The 24,102-nt window shown below is 38.9% G+C and overlaps 1 protein-coding gene across 4 annotated transcripts in view; it reads right to left on the reverse strand.

The window, feature by feature from the left end:
• The window catches only part of nrxn2a (neurexin 2a), a 121,484-nt gene that overhangs the window by 15,604 nt on the left and 81,778 nt on the right, over positions 1-24,102 (reverse strand). For 3 of the 4 annotated variants that reach the window (XM_038709036.1, XM_038709035.1, XM_038709034.1), the window contains one exon: positions 1,442-1,623. In XM_038709036.1, coding sequence (XP_038564964.1) covers positions 1,442-1,623 — 182 coding nt within the window. Of the gene's footprint in view, positions 1-1,441; positions 1,624-13,099; positions 14,750-24,102 lie in introns of those variants that run through there. The other variant, XM_038709037.1, reaches the window with a different exon arrangement.

Genomic DNA, 24,102 nt, shown 5'->3' on the forward strand with positions numbered 1-24,102 from the left:
TTATTTTTTTCTTTTAAATTTTGTGTATATATATATATATATAAACCTTAAATGCACTCAGTATTTAGCAATAATTTATGAATATTATATGAAGAAAAATCTAGATTGGGCCTGATGAAATCAGAAGAATCAACGATGAAGAATGTGAAAAAATGTGCAGGTGTGATTTTAATTATTACACCACTCGCTGACATTTGACAGATCTCCCCTCAGGTCTTCATCATGGCACATCTGTCCTGTGGTTACATGCTAAGAAGGCTGATTTCCCTGCAGAAAACGGCACAGTTGCTGGCAGCTGCTGAGGCGTCACCTGGTTCCACCATCAGACACATGTGTTTATCACCAGTAGACATCTCTTAGTCTACTGACTTGTGCTCTATTGTATCTCCTTCTTGTGGTTGTAATTTATTTGTTCCTTCTTTATCTCAATATTCTGATGCCATTAATGAGTGAATCATACAAGCTATGACAAACTGCATGAAGTTTTTGTGCCAAGTTAGAATAATGGTCACATTACAAAAACACAACTTAAATTTAAAAATAGACCATAAGAGGTTTATCTATATTCATTTTTCCTTTAATCAAGATTATAGAGTTGGTACTGTACCAGCAAGCCTTTTGGTGCTAATATGAGATTCATGACATATGAGAGGTGGTATTTTTTTCTCAGTTTGGATTAAACAATTTGTACAAAATGTTCTTTTCTGCCTCTTTTCAGGGATGTAACATTTACATGATTGCTGCTGGAAATGCTCTTTTCTCCACCAACTTAAATACAGAGTTGGAATGTTTGTCACCAGATGCTTGCTTCCAAACACTGAAAAATATTATTCATTAATGTTGCAGTTTCCTGAGGCATCATGTAGATAATGTTGGAAAATAATCTAAAAGTTTGTTATCTTGTGTTTGCAGACATAGTGGACTAATTTCGACTGTTCCAGTTAGCTGCCCACTTCCCAATGTCCTGATTTTTATGAGATCTAAGGGTTTTGTGTTTTTTTTTATGACACTGCATTTATAATCACAAATATAAATCTTCTTTAGGTTCATATTTACAGAAAAATGCACTAAATAGCAAAGGACTTTAAGTGCTATTAAGAGTAATTTGTGCCTTATTCTACAGAGAACGACGTTTGCTCTCAAATACTCAAAGCATGATTTTTAGCTTGCGGACGTGGGATGCAGTTGGTATGAGTCCATTATCTTGTTGATAAATCTGAAAGAAACTAAAATATATGGCAAAACATATCGGACAATCTCTCTGTGTAGAGAAGGAATGTGCACAAATATTCATAGGATTGTCTTAGATGTATAAACATTTGATGTTTAAACTCCTTTAAATGTTATCTTATATCTGCCACAGCGGTGTGACACCCCATCAATCTTATGGCGCTTTATTTCATTGTGACATTTACGTTAAAACTCTGCTTCCCATCCTTACTATGTGCAGCTGGAGATAGTCTCCGAGTCCATGGGTGCTCTCCACTCGCACCAAGATGGCATCCTTCTGCTGAGTGCTGAAGCCCACGGCTAACCGGTCGGCTCGGGTGCTCGGCCGCTCATTGGGGGCCCAGGTGAATGTGATGAGAGCCCCCCCTTTCCCAAAGATATATGTGGTCCCAGCTGGGAACAGAGACAGAAAGAGAAACAGCAGGAGACAGACATTAGTCAGAGACACTGAAGAGTAACTTTTAGTATTTAAAGTACCATCCCCACAGCATGAAGATAAGATTTCGATTCCTCCTCTCACCAACCCACAGCCAGCCCCCTGCCCCCTCCCCACTGCTCTGCACACACACTATCTTTCATTTTTCAACATAATGCAGAAGCTCTAACCAAGAAGGAAGGGGGAAAGATTTATGATAGAGGTCAGCTTTACTCATAAGTCACAGCTAAGCAGCCTAATTTACAAAGCATGATGAAGCTTTACATTCACAGATGTAAACTAATGGCAACAGTTGCACAGTCGCATCTTTTATTTTCACAATTCCACATGGCTCTCGCTGGAAATACTGAGGCTCGTTCCAACACTCTGGACATCCGAAAATGATGGCATGCAATAAATTTAAAGAATTTAGCAGAACAGCACATCCTCCAGGATAGGACACATAGCTTTGCATATGTGTGGTATTGTGTTTTATTTTTTTCACAGGATTTCACATTTTCCATTACCAATGCTTTTCTTGTCTGGTCCATGGGCATATAATGTATGCCTCTTTGAGGGTCACATGTCCTCCACAATCAAGACAAGGCACTTGAGTTTTTTCCTAACATGAAAAATGTATCATTTAGTGTAATCATCATTCGCTTGGTCTCTTCATCTGACTTACTGACGGCAAGTCAATGATCATCTACAGTAATTACAGCACTTATCAAGCCATTTTGAATGAGCTCTATATTTTATGAGGTTTCCCAGACTTGTTTACATGTTTGACCCTGTACCTTCGTTACCTATACATACCGATGCTTGTCTAGGTATTCCATTTGCGATTTTTTAGATCAATATGTTTTGCATTTTTACAGACCTTCTGATTTATCCATATATCCAGATATATGGACACATACTAATGTTAGTTTTTACTGTCCAATTCATTTTAATATAAAATATGAAAAAGTAAGTGATTAATGAGAAGGGATGGTTTAAAAAAGCATAGCTTTAAACCTGAAAGGTGAAAATTCATCCACCTGGTGCATGTGCATGGCAAAGCAGTAGTGTCTGCTTAAACTTTTATCATCAAGTTATTCATCTGCACTCAAAAATACTCCTGCCTCTTTGAGATGAATGATGCATACATAGATATTAATTCATCATTTACGAGTCTTGCTGGAATTACTGAGATACCTAAGAAAATCCATCCAGGCTTGTGCAAAAATCCATTTGCAGATCAGCTTGTAAATCAGAAAGCTCCTCATGATATGATTTATTTCTAACCTCCCAGACACCTTCAGGTTGTTGATTAAATATAAATCTGCAATTATTTCATTTGTGTGAGAGCAGAAAAAATCTGAGCTATAATCCATTTTATATACTCATACTCAAGTTGAATCAAATCTAAATTAGCTTTCTTCTTTTAGAAGAGTTAGGATTGCAGGTGCTCACTGCAAATGGAGAGAGAAACTGCTGTCCACAGATGAAAACATTGAAAACAAGATACATAGTCATTATGATACAGGGTATGCCATTACCTTTGATAGTACACCACAAATACATGCTTATCTGTGCTTGTTTCAACAGCGGAAACCTAAGTTCTGTTTTTTCAACTGCCATTTTTCCATATCCGAACCTCTTAAGTGAAGCACAGCGAAACACTTGAGATAAAATTGTAGCCTCACTTTAAACCGTGCACGGAGACTTGAGTAGTCTTCTGCTCACTGTAACGGGAACTCACCTCAGATGTTTCTTATAGACAGGAACTAACTGCTGGTTGGATGCTTTCTTAACATTAAACACTTACTCCAAAGACTTGAAAACACCCTGTATTGACTTTAATGATTTAATTAAAAGGATAGGTTCTTTGACGGTGCTTGTTTCAAACCAAATTATTTCTTACTGAGGTGATCTTAATTAATGTCTGGGATTTGCACTAGAAAGTGAGTCGATGACATTAGTTACATCAAGGAGTTTCAAGGTTTTATTGGTTTCTTCCTTTCAGTGAATGTTATCTGCGTCTGGCCTCTTAGTCTGCCGTCATTTCTGCGCAACAAATCTATTTCTGTTTGAGAGAGTACGGACCTCTTTGATTTTTGGATTTATTTGAATAACTTAGGCTACTTACTACTGTTGTACTTCCGCATCTTAAACATGATACAGAGGATAGACATGACAGCAAGAACCCATGTACAATCTAATACATTCTAATAAAACAGCAATGCTTCAAATACTACTGATTTTGTTGATAATACATGTTGTAAGGACCAAAACAGCACTACACCACTAAAAATCTTTACAGAAATCAAACATTAAGCTTCACACAGATGGCATATGCTGTACTGCATTTCATTATACAACCCTTCATTATTTCTAGCTTTGTTTGTTCTTGTGAAACCAAGCAGACAAGCAGGCAAGCCATGATGCAGCCAATCACCACATTGTAAGACCCAATTTCACATCAGGTCTCATTTCAAATTTCACTGGACAATATAGCCTCGAACACCAATTTAAAAGGATACTCTGGAGACTCAAACCTCGTGAACCTTTTTGTACCCAATTTTGGATGCCTAAAAACTGGTCTTGCCAGATCATTACACACATTACAATGTAGTGAGTAAAAATGTCACTATTAGAAAAACTGGATTATTTTGCTCGTAAATAAACTAATGAGGAACAGCTTACAAAAACGCATGCAAACTGATGCACATATGAAAAATATCACACAGACACATTTACAGACACATTTTCAGATTTTGCACATGTGAAATGTCAGACACTTGTCTCAAATGTAAAACACATTTTATGCGTTCACATCACATGGGATGGACGGTAGAGATGGCAAAGATTCCCATGTAAATGACTTGCGAGCGCTTATGTCATCAAGACGGTTGTTATATTACAGAGTTGGTTGTTTGAGGATTAAAATACTGTATACTGATAATATAACATCATATCCATTAAATTGCGATAAACTGCGATATGACATTGTATGTGATTCCAATGTAAAGAAAAATGTTGTCTCATGTCAAGGAAACACCTCACTACAAAGCTAATGATTATGGGAACTGTACTGTTTTGTGTAGTGCTGTGGGAACATGAGCAGACAAAGAGAAAGTCAAAGGGTGTGTAAAGGGTAATGTGCATCATGAAATACGGACTACTAATGCACCGGCAGGAAAACATGGAAGCATTTGTCTATGGACAGCAGTAACTCCTGCATTAGTCATAACCTTAAAGCTTTCCATTACACCTTTCTGCCTCCCTGTTCTGTCTCCTCCTACCTCTTACTTTCTCTCTGTGCATCAAAAAAGCAGGCAGTAAATCAGTCTTGTTAAGATTATTACTATAAACATCCCAGTCCTCGCCCTTGAAGCAGCTCTCCTTTCTCTCTGCCGACTATCTCACGGGAACGCTCTGCTCTTCTCTCATGGCCATGCAATGCATCTGCGCTCAAATGATAGGGCTCCCTTGGAGATTCTCAACTGCAAAATGTGTGCTGTATATCACATCATTATTAGCTGGGAACCTTGATGATTAATGATAGTGCAAACAGGCATTGTAACACTCCTGGCGCCTACCGTGTTATTCATGGATATTATATAGATGGTGTGATAGCACCGTACAACTGTAAGCTTATTAAAGCCCTTTTGTTGGTTTGACCATTACAAAGCAGAATCAGATGGATATCATAGATACATCATAATGGTGTCAATGAAGCTCCAAAATTTCTATAAAGCAACCACGATTGGCCGTCGTGTCTGAATGGATCTCTACACAATAAATGTAACATTATGGATCGTTTGTTGTGCCAAGATGCATGCTACCCACTCAAACTTCCTGTCCTTTGCATTCGTGCTCTCAGATAGCTGAATATGCAAGAGATGAGAGAAGGAGTTGCAAAATACATTGAGACACTTAACACTTCAGATGTGAAAAGGTTTAAATGTGCTGTTGTGGAGAATTCCTATGGCCTGAGTGAGTGTGTATTAGCTCTCATAATGTTACTAATCATGACTTTTAAGAGGCTGAAAAATGATCATGAAACAAAAACTGGAAACAAGTATCAGTTGTAACATTATAAACACAAACCAGTGGACCAAACAGGAAATTACTCATACTGTTATATCCTTTAATCCTATCCAATTATATTCTTTTTGTGATTGTGAATCCCACTGGCAGAATATATGTATATTTATACTTGAGTGCACCTCTGGTTGTATATGGATGAGGCTTTTCACAGCCAATAAACATTTCTGATTGGCCTGCCAGCCCCCAGTAGGGCAAAATGACAATAGTGCAGTACAGTATGCTGCATGCTGTATGCATAGAAACACTTGTATAGGAAAATAAAGGCACTTTACTGGAAAAACTAAGCTGATTGATTAAGAATATAAACTCATATAGATCTCTAAACTATGAGCAGTTTTGCAGAAATGGAGAGTTATGGAGAGATATTACGTCTGAATTTGTCGTCTGACTTATGGCATCTGAGGCACACTCCTTGCATGGTCTATTAAATACAGCTCAGTGAAATGATGAAAATGAATAGTGCAGTATAAAGCCTGACGGAGAGGACTTAGGGGTTTCAAGTTAAAATGTGGTGTTCAAGTTAGAAAGTGGCATCATATACTCAGCACAGCAAACCCAGACTTTGAGAATCAAATCGACTGAATTTCATCAATTAAAAAGATACACTAAAAATTCTGCAAATCTTACATAAATGCATATGCAGAATTCAGCTATATTATGGTTGATGGTTGCTGTTTCTGCTCCCATCAGCAAGATGTATCCAGACTGTCAGTTCTCAAATTGAATGTCTGCAGCACAGAGTGCCTCCAACGACCCCCTTCTTCTCTAATAATGTTAAGATTTTCTGCCACTCGACTTTCAGATGATTTTGGGTCATAGTGAAACTGTTTCGACCCAAATGCAATACTGTAATACTGCATTAATGCCACCTTCTTTTGCAAAAGTCACAAAGACACTTGACACTGACAAAGACACTTGAATACACCAGAATACCTTTTATGACAAGAATACAATGGCCAAGATTTCCTTTGGCCTTCTTTTTAACAATGTTTCAGATGTTTTTCAGTTTTTACAGCATTATTACTGGAGCATTTGTAAGGTTGTCATTGTTAAAATCAGTTGGTGTTTTTCTATATTCCCATATGTGGTCTGTAATTGTATTAGCACAAAAAAGTTGTATATTGAAAATGTGTTGCATTTAAAGTTATAATCCTAAGATTTTCATGAAATCAAACCCAATTTTTGATGCTATTTATGGTTGGCATTTTTACAGTCAAAAGTTACTTTATCAATACATAGTGGAATTTATTGTTAGTGGCGGAGTTCGCCATCCCTGCGCTGAATTCAAATTGCCTTTAAATCTCCCGATACTCCGAAAAAAATTGGTCAGGATGCACTGACAGCGGCCTCTCTAATCATTTAAGTAAATTGTTAAAGAAAAAACTCAATATCTATACAATACATCAATACAACACTCAATACAGAAAACACCTGGAAAATCGAGATGTGACCCATGATCAGTTAATCATGGTTTATAATAATGAAGCTCAGTGAGGATACAGACGTGAAAACGAGTGAATAACGAGGATCTGTCTGTCTGTCACTGTTAACAGAAACTCCAGTCTGCAGTGTAGTTCATACACTTCACTGATAAACCACAGAACTGTACAGTAACATTAGGCTTTATGATCAAAGAAAGTGTTTATATCACGTCGACACTTCTGTCATACTCGCACACTCACTCTTTCTCGCTCGTCCACATGAGTCTCTCTCTCTCTCTCTGCTGCGTGTCAGCATATACTTTTAAAGGGAATAGAAAATGACACTGATTAGTTTAATTCATGTTAGGCGCAAAACACACCTATGATTAATTAAAAGACTAAACACAACCCCTTTGTGCCTTACTTTGCACCCAGATTATGCACTTTTACAATACCAAAGGTGGAGTTGGACACAACCTAATGCACTTGCGCCATGCACTTTAGACCATGCGCTATAGATTGTTTGTTAAAATGGTGTTAAATGGAGTACTCTTACTGCTTATGCAAACAGAACATTTCCTACTACTGCTGCTTCACATTAAAAGCATTGAAATGGCAAAATGCAGGGTGGTTTTATTGTCACGCAATCAGCATTGATAAAAATAAACCAAGTTAGTTGGTCTGACTGGGTTATAATCAGATAAACTGGTGTATCTGTTTATAACCCAGTCAAACAAACTACACACACAGATACACCAGTTGTTCTTCTGTTGTATTTCTGACAAAGTAGCTGATGAAGGAGTGCTTGCTTTAGTATCACTCACAGTATCACACAAAAGTATCACAGATTTGGTGCCGCCAAATCAAGGACAACTACCTTAATATTAATGAGAACAAATTAAATTTTTGGGATCAGAAATATACACGAGACACTGTGCAGTGACAGGCACCTCTATGTTGCTTATATACAGGAAACAAATGTCACTGTTTTGCACCTTGGCAAAACCAAATTACAAGAGATTGTTTTCATGAAAACCCTGAGGACTTCACTACCCTCAAATACAAGTGATTTGACCTCACTAGTGTATTCGCATTGGCTATAGTGGTTTCCTAGAAGTCATTTTGCAGCAGGTACACATTGTTGGTGTTGTTGGAGCACCTCTGCTGTACTGTTTACAAGCCAGTTTAATATATTCGCTTCTTGGCTGATCGCTTTTCTACTCAGAGAAGGTAAGATTTTCAGCATGTAACAAGACCTAATACCAACAATTTGATTAACCATATGAGGTTACACCTATAGTAGGAAGTTCTCTGTTGCAGCCCCACATCATGACTTCATCTAGTGAGATGTGTGCAATTTTACATAAAAGATCTTCCCGGTACAGTAGCTTTGATATATTTTCATAAAATAGGGAACAATGAGATTACTGAGTTCCTTCACAATAATGGAAAAATCTTAATATCAAGATGTCTGACACAGAAGCAGAGATTTACAATACAATATAGTGGTAGAGCAGGGCAACCTTTAATGTACACTCTACTACTGAAAAAAGCATGACTTTCTGTAACATGTCCGTAGTTCTTTAAATAGACCACCATGAATGTCCTTACTGTGCTGGTGTCCATGTATTCTTCATGCAATACCTCAAGTTCGTCCTTTACTGTTCATTTCCACTGTATTTGAAGATTGCTTTCAAACCCTGTTGCCTCCAAATGATGCATATGACCAGGTTTACAAAACAATGCTGGTCTCTTACCATCCCCCATTTCCATCTGCAACCATACTGAAGGCAGTGCTACTTAACGTGCTGTTTAAAGTGTTCATGTCCATGTGTCCATGTGAAAAAAATAACACATGCAAAACAGTGACCTTCATAATTAAACTAGTGATGAGCACATACAGTACGTGACCTTGTTTTGTTTTTTTTCAGTCAAGGGAACATTTTTCGGGAAAACAGGTACTTTAAGTACATTTTGCTGATAATATTTGTGTACTTTTACTTAAGTGGGGTTTTAGGATTTTTTTAGGAAGTATTTGTGTAATGTGGTATTGGTACTTTTACTGGAGTAAAGGATCAGAGTACTTCTCCCAACACTGGTTATTTCGCAAAGAATGCAGCTCCCGCATTTCTTTTGTGTCTCAGTTAATCTTTTATCCATTACAGCAAATGCTTTCCTCTCTTGAGTTCACATTTTCATTCTCCTGTTTGTTCTGCTTTGCTGCAGATCTAGAGCAGAGCAGTGGTTACCTTGGTGTCTGATTTCTGCTCTTACGTGCTGTCCTTTGCCTTTGTCCACTGGTTTCAGCCTCAGTGTCTTGGCAAAAACTCAAAATGAAAACATATTTGTATTCAGTTACAGAACAGCAATGATGATGATGATGATGATTTTAGGATATCAGTTATAAAATCCCCTAGCATCTGACGTTTTTATTGCTAGTGTGTGTGTATGACTGTATGAGTGTATGTGTAGGCAGGCTTGCCTCGCTATCATCCTTGAGGGTAATGTAATATGTGAACTGGAGGAAAGTGAACCCTCTCTGATAGACCTCTTGATGCCCCTGTCCCTTTGCTTTTCCTTTCTGCCGCTATTGTAGCAGAAAATAAACATAGCGTTATGTCTGACTGCAGTGAGACACTAGATCAGCATATTGTACGCACTGATCTAAGATTACAATCTATCTGTTAAATTCAGTCTTTGAATATCGAATCTTGCTTAAAGATATCATCATTGAAAGAAGCTATTTCCTCCACTTGAGGCATCTCAGGAAGCATTAGCTGCTCTTTGCCTTGCCACAGCCAGACGGTTCTTACACCAACATAGGGGCCTTGGAGAATGAAGTGCAGCAGATTTTCACTGAGCGTGTTGAACATGCGGGTGTGTCGGGAGCATGGTGAGGGGTCAGCTACAGTGCAATCTTTCTTGCATTCCTCTTGAGAGGATACAAGGTCTTTGGCACTGAGGGTCATATTATTGGCTAACTCTCTTGCAGTGTTAAATTCAACAAAACACTGCATAAAACCTGCTTTAAAACAACATTGTTTTCAAGAAGCCTGTCCACAACTAGATGAGGATGGTTGCACAAAATCTAAAACCCCTCTTAGTTATCATGACTCTGCAGGGTCGGAATATGAACTGAGGAAGGAACATGTTACATAATATATTTCAAGTTGGGATTTGGCTTCCCATGATATGAGAAATCCTTCAGTCGATGTGTTAACATTCTGAATAATGTCTTTTTAATATTTGGTGCACTCATGTAGGGTATTTTGTTTGGCACATAGAAACATCATTTATTATTTATAACAACCCAGATACAATGCCCAAATTATATAGACCAACATTAACTGAAAACATGCTGCAGGTTTTTGTGATCAATGTACTGCTGATGTAGAAAATATGATATAGAGTTTAACTGGGCAGTTCAAAGCTTCATTTGAGGTTTAGTTGAAAAAAAGAAGAAAGAGTAGAAAATGAAATGCCCAGATGGAAATTACATCAATGTAGAATTTTGCAGTAATTATCTTGATGTATGTTGCTATTATAACCATTTCTCCATCAAACTGTCGCACAAATCTTGAGCTACAACGAATGTCTTAAAATGATGAAAATCTTATTAAGTGATTATTATCATTAATAATGTAATGGTGTCATATGTTATTATGATGAAGAATAAAAAAACTAAACATATATACTTCTCTGAACTCTCAAGCTCATGGCCACTGAGCCATAAGAAGTGTCTTATACTTGGAGTATTTCTGACATTTTCTGGAGGGGTTAAAGAGGACATTGTAAAGGGGAATCAGAATTACTGAGCAAAGCCATTTGCATTTCAATTTAAAATGTAAGGCTACAACAATTTTCATTATCAATTAATCTGCAGATTGTTTTCTCTTTCAATCAATCGTATATTCTAAATGTCAGAAAATAGAAAAAAAAAATGTTCATCTCAATTTCCCAGAATCCAAGGCAATGTCTTCAAATTGCTTGATTTGTCAAATGATAGTCAAGCCACAAAGAGATTATGCTTTCAATGATGTAAAACAGAGAAAATCAGCAAATGTTCAAATTAGGGAAGCTGGAACCAGAGAACGTTTGGCATTTTTGTTTAAAATTACTTTAAAATCACTTCAACGACTAATCAAGTACCGATTAGTTCGACTAATCAGCTAATCGACCAATCACTGCAGTAGCTCTAAAGCACCGGCATTCTTTCACAACTTGAGTACCTCTGATTGAGTACTAATTCACTGGCAACTGACCCTGCTATTTTGCTTGGTGCTTCTTGCTATTCTGTGATCAGGACTAGTCTTTGTGCTCATTATTTGAACCTGTCTAAGAGCGTGTCACATACTGTAAACAGTAAAGTGTAACAATACATACAATAACCCGTGTATAGGATAAGGAGTGTGAGGCAATGCAGCAGGGTAGGTGGCCTATAAATAGCCATAGCCCAGGGGCCTCCAGAAGTCTTTGGCTAGCCTCGACACACACACACACTCGTCTGTTATATTAAAGAAAGTGTCCAAAAAATGATACTATAGTTGACATAATTTTGGCATTTGTGACAGTTAATAAAGTCAATGTTGGTTTTATTTGTTAAATGGTGTATGCTTCTGTGATAATGGATACATAACCTCGTACTAAAGTGAACATTATACCAATCAGTGTTAACCAATATCTGCAAATGCATTCTACGCTGTGCATTATGGCACGGTGGACATGACTTGTAAATCATCATCACTGTCTGTATCATTTATGTTGCAGTAAATTGAATTTCTTGCTCTGAAGCACATACTTCAGAACAACCTACAGTACAAAATCTACAATAGAGGTAATTGAAAATTTATCAGTGAGTTCTTTGAAGTGTTTTTTTTTAATAGGCCTGTTTGATCACATGCTGTGCCGTGCCTGTAAAAGTATGGTCCACAATGATATGGCTATAATAGCGGAGATGTAATTCATCACATTTTTAGCCCTTTTGTAACTGACAAAACTGCTGCAGTGAAAAAGACACTACAAATCCATCGGGCCTCTTTTATAGGACATAAAAAGTATGTCTTAGGATAGAAATTTCAAAGTGCAATATAAAAGGGAGCAGTGACTCTGGTGTCAGTGCTTTGAAGGAGCCAATTTAAGTAGCGTAGCCAATTTGATGTAGACTATTGAGGATAGGTCACTACTTTGGATCCCTCAGTTGAACATGTTATTCTCTATCGTATAAAACTGCACAATGTAGAAAAGATTAGTAAGACAGATTTTACATGAAGTTGGAAAATGTGTTGCCATACATCCTGTGATAATTGTTCTATATTATATGCACCAGGGAAAACCAAAGATATTGTCTCTATTTCATTTGTCACTCTATCTATGTACATATAATCACTTTACGTCTGTTGTGATGCGTCACTAATTACAGTGACTGTGGCAATCACCTTTGACACAAAACTGGCTCTGTTACAGGGAGTGCATTATGCTGCTTAAAACAAACAAAAACCTCATAGAAAACGATAAAAAGATTTGCAATGATGATTCATTATGCCATTGATGTGCATTTGCAGTATAACAAACAAAGCTCTACGAGTGCTGTAGCATCTTGAAAAACAATATGGGGAAAGGGCAACCGCTACTGATACTGATGGTAAGATAAAGGCATTTAATGATGCACAGAGGCTGCAGCAAATCCATAGTAAGGGATCCATTATTATTATCCACTGTACGCCACAAGAGAGCCACCAATGGTGCCACCAATATATTGGAACAACTAAACCCCTTTTTACCTCTAAAATGCCAAAGCTACCGATAAGGATAGCAAAATCACGCTCAAATCCAATTCTTATATTATCCTGACCATTGACACTCGGTGCAATCAGAGCAAAGTTATACATTAGTGAAGCAGCAAACAGCAAGTTGAGAATGTTGGAGTAAAATGTCTTACCATGGCCCCCTCTGGTAAGAAAAGGCATCCTGTTGATGGCAATAGGAACGGTACCATGCTTATTATGAAAATGGTGGACATGGTGCGTGGTACTGAGACTAGAAGACACACGTGCTGTTCCAGTCTGGATGGGGAGCACAGTAAGCAATGTGAACCAGAAGGCTAGTCTTGAACAATAACTTAGGCCCATGCCTAGGCTAAAGCCTAACCAGCTGTTCCTCTGCCCGAGCACAGGGGTGGCTGAAAAGAGTCTCCCCATGTATATTAGATCCTCATGGGCCCAGTACAAACAACCTGGCCTAGCTTTGGCCTCTGACGCTTCAATTTGAAAACCACAGGGCATCTCAGTGACAATCTGGGTCCATTTCTTTTACAATCCCTTGGTTTGGTTAGGGAGTTAGTACGGAAAAATATCCTTTGAATTTGTGAGTAAATAACAAAAAAATGGATTTCAGGAAAGCAGTCAAAATCCAATTAATGTTCTTGTGAAAAAAAACTGAAGAAGCAACCAACTTATCTATTTTTGGTTAACATTTTGCCATGACAAGATGTCTACTGCACAGAACTGAAAACCATCCCACAGCACATTCTTTAGAAAGTGAGCAGAGTGTATCCAAAATGCAAAAAAAGATACACATCCAAAGAAAGAATGGAGATGAATCCACCCGTAATTTCAAACAGCCATGTTGCTCAACCATGATATTTAGGCATGAAAAGTGGCAGGACAGAGCTTCATGTGACAAGAATTCTGATAAGAGTCTCCATCGCCCACAGGTAGAGCTTGAGGGCAGCTGAGCCTGCCCACTAAGAAGAGTGCCCCTCCACCGCAGTAGAAAACATAACACTCTTCCGTGGGAAACTGGATCATTTCATTAAGCAAAAAGGACAAGGAAATAAAAATATGTGCAAGTAAAGATGCAGCGATGTAGGGTGATGCAGGAACCAGCGCTTTTGTTCCCCTTTAGCCAGGGAAAGGGAAGAGAACAGATAGGGAGGGGGAGAGAGAGAGGAGGGGGGGTGGCAGTATCTGCAGCAGCACGGTAAAGGAGCAAATCCAGAAAATAAATAAATAATTTCTCAGCAGCTCCTCATTCACTCTCTCACAGAAACGGCAAATCCGGCGAACGGTAACCTCTGGTGTGGCAGAGATCCACCAGGATGCAGCCGCAGCACAAGTGTTTCTATTTCAAATGAACGTATGGTCCTTCTCTCCCGCTCCACCTGCTCAGTCTCACGCAGTAAGGGCTACTGCTGCATTCCCCATACTGCTTCTCCTTATTCCTTTATCCTCTCTCATTACCTCGTCCAGATCTGCTGTACTGCCTCTGACTGAGGACGGTTAACGTGACAGCTGCGTGTGTCCGTCTCTGGAGGAGTGCAGGTGATTCTCCTCTGACGAGGCTTGCACAGCAGAGACTGAGATGTTGCCTTGGATTGCTGCAGCGGAGATTATGCTAATTAAAAAAAGCACCGACATATCACAATAAATCCGGGATGGGTGAAATTCCAGGACAGCCTGGACCCCAGCAAAAAATAACCTTGTCTTGGAGTTGTAATGAACGCAAGATAAAGGAGCTCTTCTGACGGCATACTGTAGTCAGAGGCTCTGATCCAGCGAGACACAGCATGTGCCTCTGTATGTGTTTGTGTGTGTGCGCGTCTGAGAAAGAGAGTCTGTGAGCAAATGAGTGAGGCGGGGGTGGAGGGGTGAGGGGCGGGTGGAAGGGTGTGTGAGCGATAGCAGGAGGGAGAGACAGGAAAAGACAGCGAAAGAGAAAACAGGCAGCTACGGCGCAAACACACAGGGAAATAGTGAGGCAAGAAAATGGGTTGTGTGAATAAATACATGCTACAGACTCATAGCGCACTGGCTTGCAGGTCCTGGCAGTAACACGTAGGAATCATACTGCAGAGGAGGAGCTTGATTTAGGTGAGCTGACAGAGCTGTTACAGAATGAACACAAGGGTATTGGTATGGACGTGCTCCTAACATAAAGACTTGAGAGCTATCATAGGCATGAATGATAGAAACACAAATACCTGTCAAAATGATATAGTACAGCTGACTGCATTAGGCTGAAGGAAGCTATAGGCCATGTAATGTCTCAAGCCCCTCTTTCCCCAGCATTACACTGCCATACCTTTGCTGTTTTAACACTCCAGATCAATTTGCTCCAATCCCCCTGCCTGCTGTGTTCACTTCATATCTGTATACAAGTCACCCCTCTGTTAAGAGAGCTCAGTAGCTCTCTGCTTGCATGCTGCTTAACCATGCAGAACTTATTCCTAGCTATGACTGATCTGAATTCAGAGGTTTTCTGACAGTTTCAGAGCTTTTTGGGGTGGGGGGAAATGGTAAGATGAATTGGAATATATTGACACTTGAGACGAACACATTATCAGAAATGGAGAGACAAAGTGGGGAGGGACTAGAGGTAGAGGAGATGAAGCTAAACAGGAGAAGAAACAGAGAGAGAGAGAGAGAAATTGCAGGGGAGAAGTAAAGAGAGACTGCAGCGACATCAGCTAAATCACGGTCGATAGAGATATCAGCTGGGATTGCCTAGTTGGCTGAAAGGACATGCATGGAAACAGGGGGACAGAGGCAAGCCATGCAGCACTACCTCTCATAGTGACAAGAAGTCGACGCAGGCCATTACTCAAGCAGGGCTGGGGGTGGGGCGTGTGGGGGAGCGAGGCTGATTGAACAAAAAGAACAGAGGAGGGGTGAGTGCATAACACTCTGGAATGGCAAGTGCCCTAACAACATGTAGATGTTCATCTGCTGGTAATATGGACATAATAAAGTGAAAGAAGCTGTGGATTTTCCCCCCTACATCCTCTCTTTCAATCTGACTCACGGGGAGGTTTAAACCATGTATGTGTATTCTCTTCTATATGTTTCTCAGTTAATCTTAATGTGGGGAAGTGCACGCCAGCTCAGTTAAACAGACAATAGCAACGATGCAGAGCACTGCCTGGCTATAACATGTGGACACATTCATAGTAATGGTTATATGGCGAGGCAACACATCGAGAATAACCCTCTGAAGATGTCAACAAAAAGCATGTTTTATTTTTACTGTTAAAGCTTCAGTCACAGTTTTAGAAACTAACATCAGGGCAGATAAAATAATTTCACACACAATCATGTCCAAATAAAAACAGTATTTCATTTCCAGTAAAGCATGAGTAGTTGTAACTACTCAACACCATGGTGTTGGGATGATTTATAGCCAGTGACTTGAACTGTCAGGCTCACCCGCATGTGAGCATCTTTCTAGGCAGCGATGATATCTTGGTGAGAGCTGTCTAGAATGAGAGGCTTGCATTAATCAATTGACATGCTTGAGGGTTGCTAAACATTATGAAAGCCATGCTATCTGGACAACAAGAAGGGGGCAAGCTGGGCGATTGTAACCTTGTTTTGTCCTTGGTTATCCAATAAGATGGACATCCCACACAGTTCTTCCAATTAACTCACATCTAGACACACCTCACAGGATATACATCAGATACACATTTGATGTTTGATGATGTATTTGATGATTAACTTTATTCTGAAATGAATTCCAATTGACTTCTCTTGGATTTTGAAAATGTAATTACTGTCCTATATCTGCTCCTTCTGCAGTTCCAGTCCAATAAACCATTTTTATATCTTCCTACAGGCTATTTTGAACCTTTTCCCCCAACTTATAGAGCAGTTTGGAAGACCTCTACGCATTTACATAATCAAATTATTTTCGCATGTATGGAATAATATACAGTTTATAAACCATGAAAATATAAAAATTTCTTTGTAGCAAAAAAAAGTCAAGGGGCCTGTAAACTTGCAAATGACATGATGTGAGAAGACATCCACAGCATTTTAAAGACTTTGTGAGAGAAGATTTTTCACAGACATCGAGTGTCGCCCCAGGGGGTAAAGTAGCAGGATTAATCATAGCACTTTCAGATTAATTACTCATAATGTGAGCATCCTCGGAAAGGCATGGCCTGCAGTTGTGATGTTTGGTTGATTTCATTAGGCTACAAACGACAACACCTAAAATAAGCCTGGCTTAGAGGGTGCAAGAAAAGGAGCGAGAGTGAAAAATATGAGGGCACTGAAATGCACATTTCCACCAACAGATGGAAGTGTATGTGGAAACAGTATAGCTAGCAGAATCATCAGCAAATGAAGAAACAGAACTGCTCACTAATTTAATTTTTTCCCCATTATGTTATAAGCTGACAACTGTTGTAAGCTCATAGAGATTTGAGTTGAGTTTAAGAAAAAAACAGAGGCACGAATGCTGAAGGAGGTCAGGTACATCCAGCTACACAAAAAGTCCAGAGTTCAGTTGTTTAAGGAGGGCACCTCTGGACGCACAGCTTTACTCACACAGCATTTTCTCCTCCAGATTCACACCTTGATTAAATATGATTTCCCCCCTGTTTTTTTTAGCTACATTGGTGTCTTGGCAGACTATGTGCATTCTCCACTGAAAAGACACTGCATGTGACAGTAGGTTTCACATTGTTGGCTGCACATGGCGCAGGCAAAAATAGATTCCATTTGCTTGTTTAGCTGAGCTTACTAGCCTCAGCATGTCTCCTGGAAAGGAATAGCAGCAGCGATGCTTATAATACGGAGAAAGCCCCCCAAGAGGAAGAGGAAAAGAGCAACGGTCTCTTGAATTTGAACCACAGTTCTTAAATGCTGTGCTATGAACTGATGCAAAAGATGATCGGTCAATAGGTACTTAAACTGCCTAACAACCCCCCTGCACCCATGTTTTAGCTGTGGCTTTCAAAATTAAAAACCTGAGCCAGAACCTGCGAAGTCAGTGGGACGTCACTACAGAGAACGATTCAATTTTTGCTTGGCTGAGGTGTTTTCCCTATTCAGTCTGGAGTCTAATTTTGATGATGAGCATGAAAAAGCATCGGCAGGATAGCTGGCCTGCTACTACTTGTCTTGCTCATTAACACCAGGAAAAAAAACAGCCTCTTTATATTTATAATTACATTATACATTTAGGCCTTAGGTAAAATAATGCATACCAGTTTAAAAATTGTCTATTTGTTTTGCACACTGTGGATTTTCTATAGGGATTTAGTTTGCCTTTTACTGTAAATCCACTTCATCCAGAACCTTGGCTTCATTTTCATTTGGTGGAAAACTGGGACTTCTTGCCTTTTTGATATCTTTCTAGCATTTACTCTCTCAGGAAGTTACTACTCAATCATACTTCATACATAAATGATTCCCTTCATTAATGATTATGTGTGATATCACTTGACTAGAGATTTCAGAAATCAGTAGGTCAGACATCACTATGAAAAGCTGTGCTATCATGTTTGTATCAAAGCCAGGCCCTTACTGTGAGTAACTGCCAAGTAAAGTTAAACAAAAATGTAAATACATTTAATAAACTAATGATTAACTTGTTCAAAATGCATGGATTTTAATAAAGACCACATCATATGCTTTGAGCCTCCTTATACTTGCAGTATGTTTTGGATTTTTTTATTCACTTGCAAGGGACTGCATACAGTGCCCGAGCATACAAACTGAAAACTGGTCTTTGTAGCTATGGCTCCAAAATAATGTCTTAAAAACTATTAAAAGGATTTCACTAAAAGTTTTTGAAAATATAGGCCTGTGGATGAAGAAACAAATTATATGCATTTCGTGCAGATCTGTACATGACATTCCTTGTATTTTTGGGGAATATTTAAACTAGGAGACAAATATATTTGAATAATGTTGCCTTGGGTGGTTATTTCTGCCATTACTGCATTTGGCAACTGAAGGAACACAGAGAGAAACATGTAAACACAACTACTTACTCTAACAACCACACATATTATCACAGCAACCACATAAAAACAATCTGGATTTACCCTTAAAAACCATGCTAAAGACAGGTTAGCGACCATCTAGCCGTACACTGCCAAACACCCACAATACCAGTGCAGCCACCGAGCAAAAACCTTTAACGGAGATTTAGATTCAGATGCAGAGTGAAAATTTCAAATGTTTTATTTTAATAACAGATTTAGAGGATTGTGCAGCCTTGACGGAATCGTGTACTGCACCTTTAACCTGTTTTTACTGTCTGCCTTGTTCATTTACTGTCTGTATCACAGTGTCTGTTTATTTAGGGTGTGTGTGTGTGTGTGTGTGTGTGTGGGGGGGGGGGGGGGGGGGGGGGGGGGGCAGGTTTAGAGAGCTAATCGAGCTCCATGGCAAACAAAGTCTTCGAACAAGTCGTCAAGTTGGGTTGTGAAGTCTTTCAGTCTATTTTATGTCATACCCACAGTTTCGCTTGTTTTTCAAACATACAATAGAGAAGCCAAACATATGTAAGAGCATTCTACAAAACGTTTCACGTAATATATTTTTGGGAGTGCCATTGCATCTAGCATGGTTATATACTGAATTTATAATGTGATATCCTGTAGCAAAATAAAATTAGATACACATTTGACAAGGGACACATATGTATCTAATTTTACTTTGTAAACATGAAACATGAGACACCCTGCTGTGAACTGACTCCCATTACAATCAGGACAAATCAGCATTCTTTTATACTCCTCTCCGTTAGGTATGTGAATGATGCATGACAATCCCTCAGGCATCAATCTGTGCATCAAGTATATTTATTGAATTGATTTCCTAGTTATGCTCTTCACACTGGGTGAAAATGTAAAAAGAAATTTATATCTTACTGTAAAGTATTTACTGGATGTGGCTGAAGACACTGCCACTACTGTCAATACTGTTTATTAACCCAAGTGGCTTTGGGATAGTCTATATTAACTCTATCATGAAGTATTTTGTCACTGTCAAATGAGACACGCATACATACATGTTTCATTAATATATTATTATCTGCATTGCAGCTGCATCTGAGGAAAAAAGGGACGGCATTTTACTTCACAATAGGAAGGAAGCTTAACAGATCTTTTTATTATTCATTGAACACAGAGTGTAGTGAGTGAACAATCTATCAAAATGAATTGGGAGCAAAGAAGAAAATGTAAAGGTTTTCTTCTGCTGAGCATGCAGACACTCTGGCTTTGTTGTACAATAACCAGAGAGTGAGCCAGGAATAGAGAGGAGGTGACAAAGAGAAGACAGAGAGAAATAAAAAGGCCGGGAATGGAGAGGTTGTTTGTGTGTGCCAGAGAGATATAGGAGCAGAGAGATCACCAGTGCATTTGCAAAGCATATACATCAAATGCAAAGCCCGCTTTCACTGGAGAAAAAAAAAATTCCAGCCCACATACACTATTTCCCTGTTATAAATTAACTCTAGCTTGCGCAGATGCAGTTAGAGGGGGTTGCAAGTCATAGATTAGGGGGCACTATTACAGACTGCACGCTGCAGTACATACAGATTGCAGACAAATGGACTAACTGACAAGACATGCTAACTCTACTGACCCACAAAGGGGGATCAAAATGTACAACTTTGTATTATTTAGTATTTTTGTTGCAATAATGATAATTAATCATAGTAAATAAGTGGTAACATTATGCCAAATTGCCTCATTTCTTCTTCTTCATAAGCATATTAAAGTGAAGCACATTTAGTTCACTTATATAAACAAACTTGCCTTACCTTGAATATGCTGAAATTTGCATAAATATAATTATTTTGAAGTCATATCATACATTTTAAAAATCTATTTATGCATAAGTAAATAGTCCATAAAGGCCTTTTTGATCCTCAAACTGTGTAACATTTGCAACAACAGCAATCTGAAGGAATCTTGTCGAAGATTAGTGTGACGAGGTCCATGCCACATACATTAGAAGCTCTCCTAGTTAGTCAATGCAGGCTTAAGTGGCACCACAAAATTTGAGATGCATGTGAAACCCTTTATTTTATCTTCAAGTCAACTAATTACATGGCTTAGTTACAATGGCTTTGACAATTACTGCTACTCAGAACATTGCAGCCGTCTGAGTACCTCGTTATGCCATGTATCTGCTGAATACCAATTTTATGTGGATTGTGAGTTTTAATAGGTTACAGAAGTGGGCTGGGAAAAGTGAAGGATTAGTACATGGCCTTTTATCAGGCCACAGAAGCAGCTCCAGCAGCTGAAGACAGCAGCCAGTTGCTCTGGTTGAAGGGAAAAGACAACAGTTTTGATCTTAAGTATAGAAATCCATCTTAGGTTGAAATATATCAGGAATGATGTATAGTCTGCGGTTTATAGTACCCCAAGCACAGTCCTTTTGTATTGACTGCATGTGAAGCTTTTTTTTAATCCTCTTGTACCATGTGAGTCAGTATGCACAGCCATTATCCAAGGTGACATCTCTTTGCACCAGGCACACCTGGGAAAAAAAGTATGGTAGTGTACCATTATAATATACTATGCAATTGAAATTACATTTTATTTATATAAATGACTTACTATAGGTGCCTGACCTTAATTACATGACAATGGAGAAGAAGGACATTAATTCTAAAGTAACTATTTCACCACTACAAAGCTACAAAGGTGAGCTACAATTGGCTGATTTCCATTAACCTATTCTCTGTGTATCACATATTTCTTAGATTCAACTTGATCCTTGTTAGTGTTGCAGTTTGGCGTATATTGACTTCTTCCTGTTGATGTATTAACATAATTTTGCCATTCCAATATATCTGTTATCAAAGCAGATATGTTCTGGCTAAAAAAAACCCTTTCATGTTGCTTTAAAATAATGCAAAGTTGAATGTCAGACCTATTTTTTAGCTGACAGATTAGCAAAGAATTTGATGTGACCCACCTCTGGAGCAGTGCATGTTAAATTATGTTAGAGGTGGTTATAAAGCTGATAATGGACTTACATATATGCTACCAGTCATCGCTGGTGTTATCTATGAGTTTGAATTGATGTGATGTTGTGTATCCTCAACTCAAAGTGCAGACACAGGCTTGCCAAATTGAAGTGCAGACAACCACAATGACATAGCCGTATTGCATGCACTCTCTCACTAAATTCTTCATTATAGTGGGTTATAATTTATTGCAAACCAAACAGAGTGAAAGCTATGACTTTGTGAGAGGAACAGCAAGTGAATGATGTATACGTGAGTGTCACTGTGTCAGTGAGTGTGAGTGACAGAAAAACAGAAGCAAAGCCAGAGAGAGGCAGTTTCTGCATCTGAAGGCCTCTGTGTGTGCGTCTAGCCTTTATGATGTAAACTGAATGTAACCTTTCTCCTCTCACACAGCCCCTGCAGTAGGGACCGGGAAGCCCCGCCCCCCACTCCCCCTGGGAGCTGGCATAGACTAGCATTCATCTGAGGCTCAGCTGGTGCGTGGTCTGGGTGTCAAGTGAAACCCACCATGTTCCCATGCAGAGTAGGGCACAGAGGGACAGTCAGAGCGAGATGGGAGCTGTCCACTTGGTAATCAAGCCTTGCATATTGTTAGTCCCAAAACTGCACAGTGCCCTAGAGACACTTTGGGGAATATCATCCTGGAAATGAGAAAATGAACAGAGGCAATACATGCCAATGCGGGACAATTTCTACTTTATCTTGCATCTCTACACACCCACAGAACTCACTGTGTGCAGAAGCACTGAGCCTCTTGGCGAGCCTCTGACCTCACTTTTACACCATTTATTGCCATAATTATATGTGCTCTTGGTTACTTCACCTGCAGGCATATAATGATTGCTGTTACTTCTTTGGTTAGTGACAAAGCAATTTAGAAAAAGCATTCTTCCAATAAATAGCCTTTATATGACTATTATTTCTAAATATCCTCTTTAACAAATTCCCTGTTATTATAAAAAGAAACTCTCCTCTCTTATGCAAATGGACTCTCTGTGGATATGACACTCTGTTCTAGCTGCAGATGCAGCCTTCTGACCAGCTCTTATCTTTGTTATTATGAAGTCTGAAACTGCCTATGGCTGTTTAAATCGGTCATCGCACCACGGCTATTTTAGGCCTTCCAGCACTTTTAAAGGAATCTTTCAGTTTTATTGTTTGCTTATGATGCTGCAATAGATGTGTTCCCTCAGTCTACCTCTGACACACAAAGCTGGATGAAGCTGGGAGAATATTCTTATATCTGTATTTCAAACCATTTTTGTTTGTTTTTTTGGGATTTGTGCTCACACATTTTCTTTGTAGCACTTTTTGACTCAGCCATACCCTTATCCATGAATGCATTGGATTAATGGACAGAGAGCTAGAGGGATATATAGATGGATAGATAGACAGATAACTGCAAACACTAATGAACAATGCTGAAAACAGTATATACAAACCATGTAGGTTAACCAAGACTTATTCTAACTGTGTCATAAACCAGTAATCATGTTGTACATTATTAATTCACATAATCTCAGCTAGGAAACAGTGAAAATTGCTTTCCAACCAGAAGCACATCTTTTCTGGGGCATCTCTGAGCCGGTAGCCTAAATTGCCAAGTCTTGTTATGAACTTGCTGTTGCTTGCATATATTTTCTTTTTTATAAATTGTAAAATTAATTTGAGAGATGGAGTGCTTCTTCATTTTTAAAATAGGAATTGCACACCTGTTGTTGCACTCCTCTGCAAACTTAATATTGTTTCTCTTTATTTGACTCACACATACTCTAGAGCTCCTTAGAGAAGGAGGAGAGGGGCAAGTATAGTTTTATATTAAAATTTGATTCTGATTATTGTTTTCACTTACAGAACTCTACTCCCTGCAACCCATGTGAAGCACAATACCAGCGGTTTTACATGTCTCAATCCATTTAGGGGGATGGGGAGTGAGGGAGTAGAACCCTGTGTTTAAATGCCAAACACTACCAGGTATTCTAATTGGCACAGCTCTATCATAAAATACGTCTTTTCTGCTTGGAGGAGCTGTCGAGGATGTCGACAATGAGTTTGGTGAGTCTTTAATGACTGTGCTTACTCAATATGTGTCATTTTCGTGATAATAAAACATCTTCTCCGCAGAGAAAAATTCTCCTAGAAGAAGCATTTTTGTATTATTGA

Source organism: Micropterus salmoides, unplaced genomic scaffold (genome assembly GCF_014851395.1).
Source record: "Micropterus salmoides isolate LMB-PRFRI ecotype aquatic unplaced genomic scaffold, ASM1485139v1 Ms_hic_scaffold_9, whole genome shotgun sequence".
In the NCBI taxonomy this organism is placed as follows: domain Eukaryota; kingdom Metazoa; phylum Chordata; class Actinopteri; order Centrarchiformes; family Centrarchidae; genus Micropterus; species Micropterus salmoides.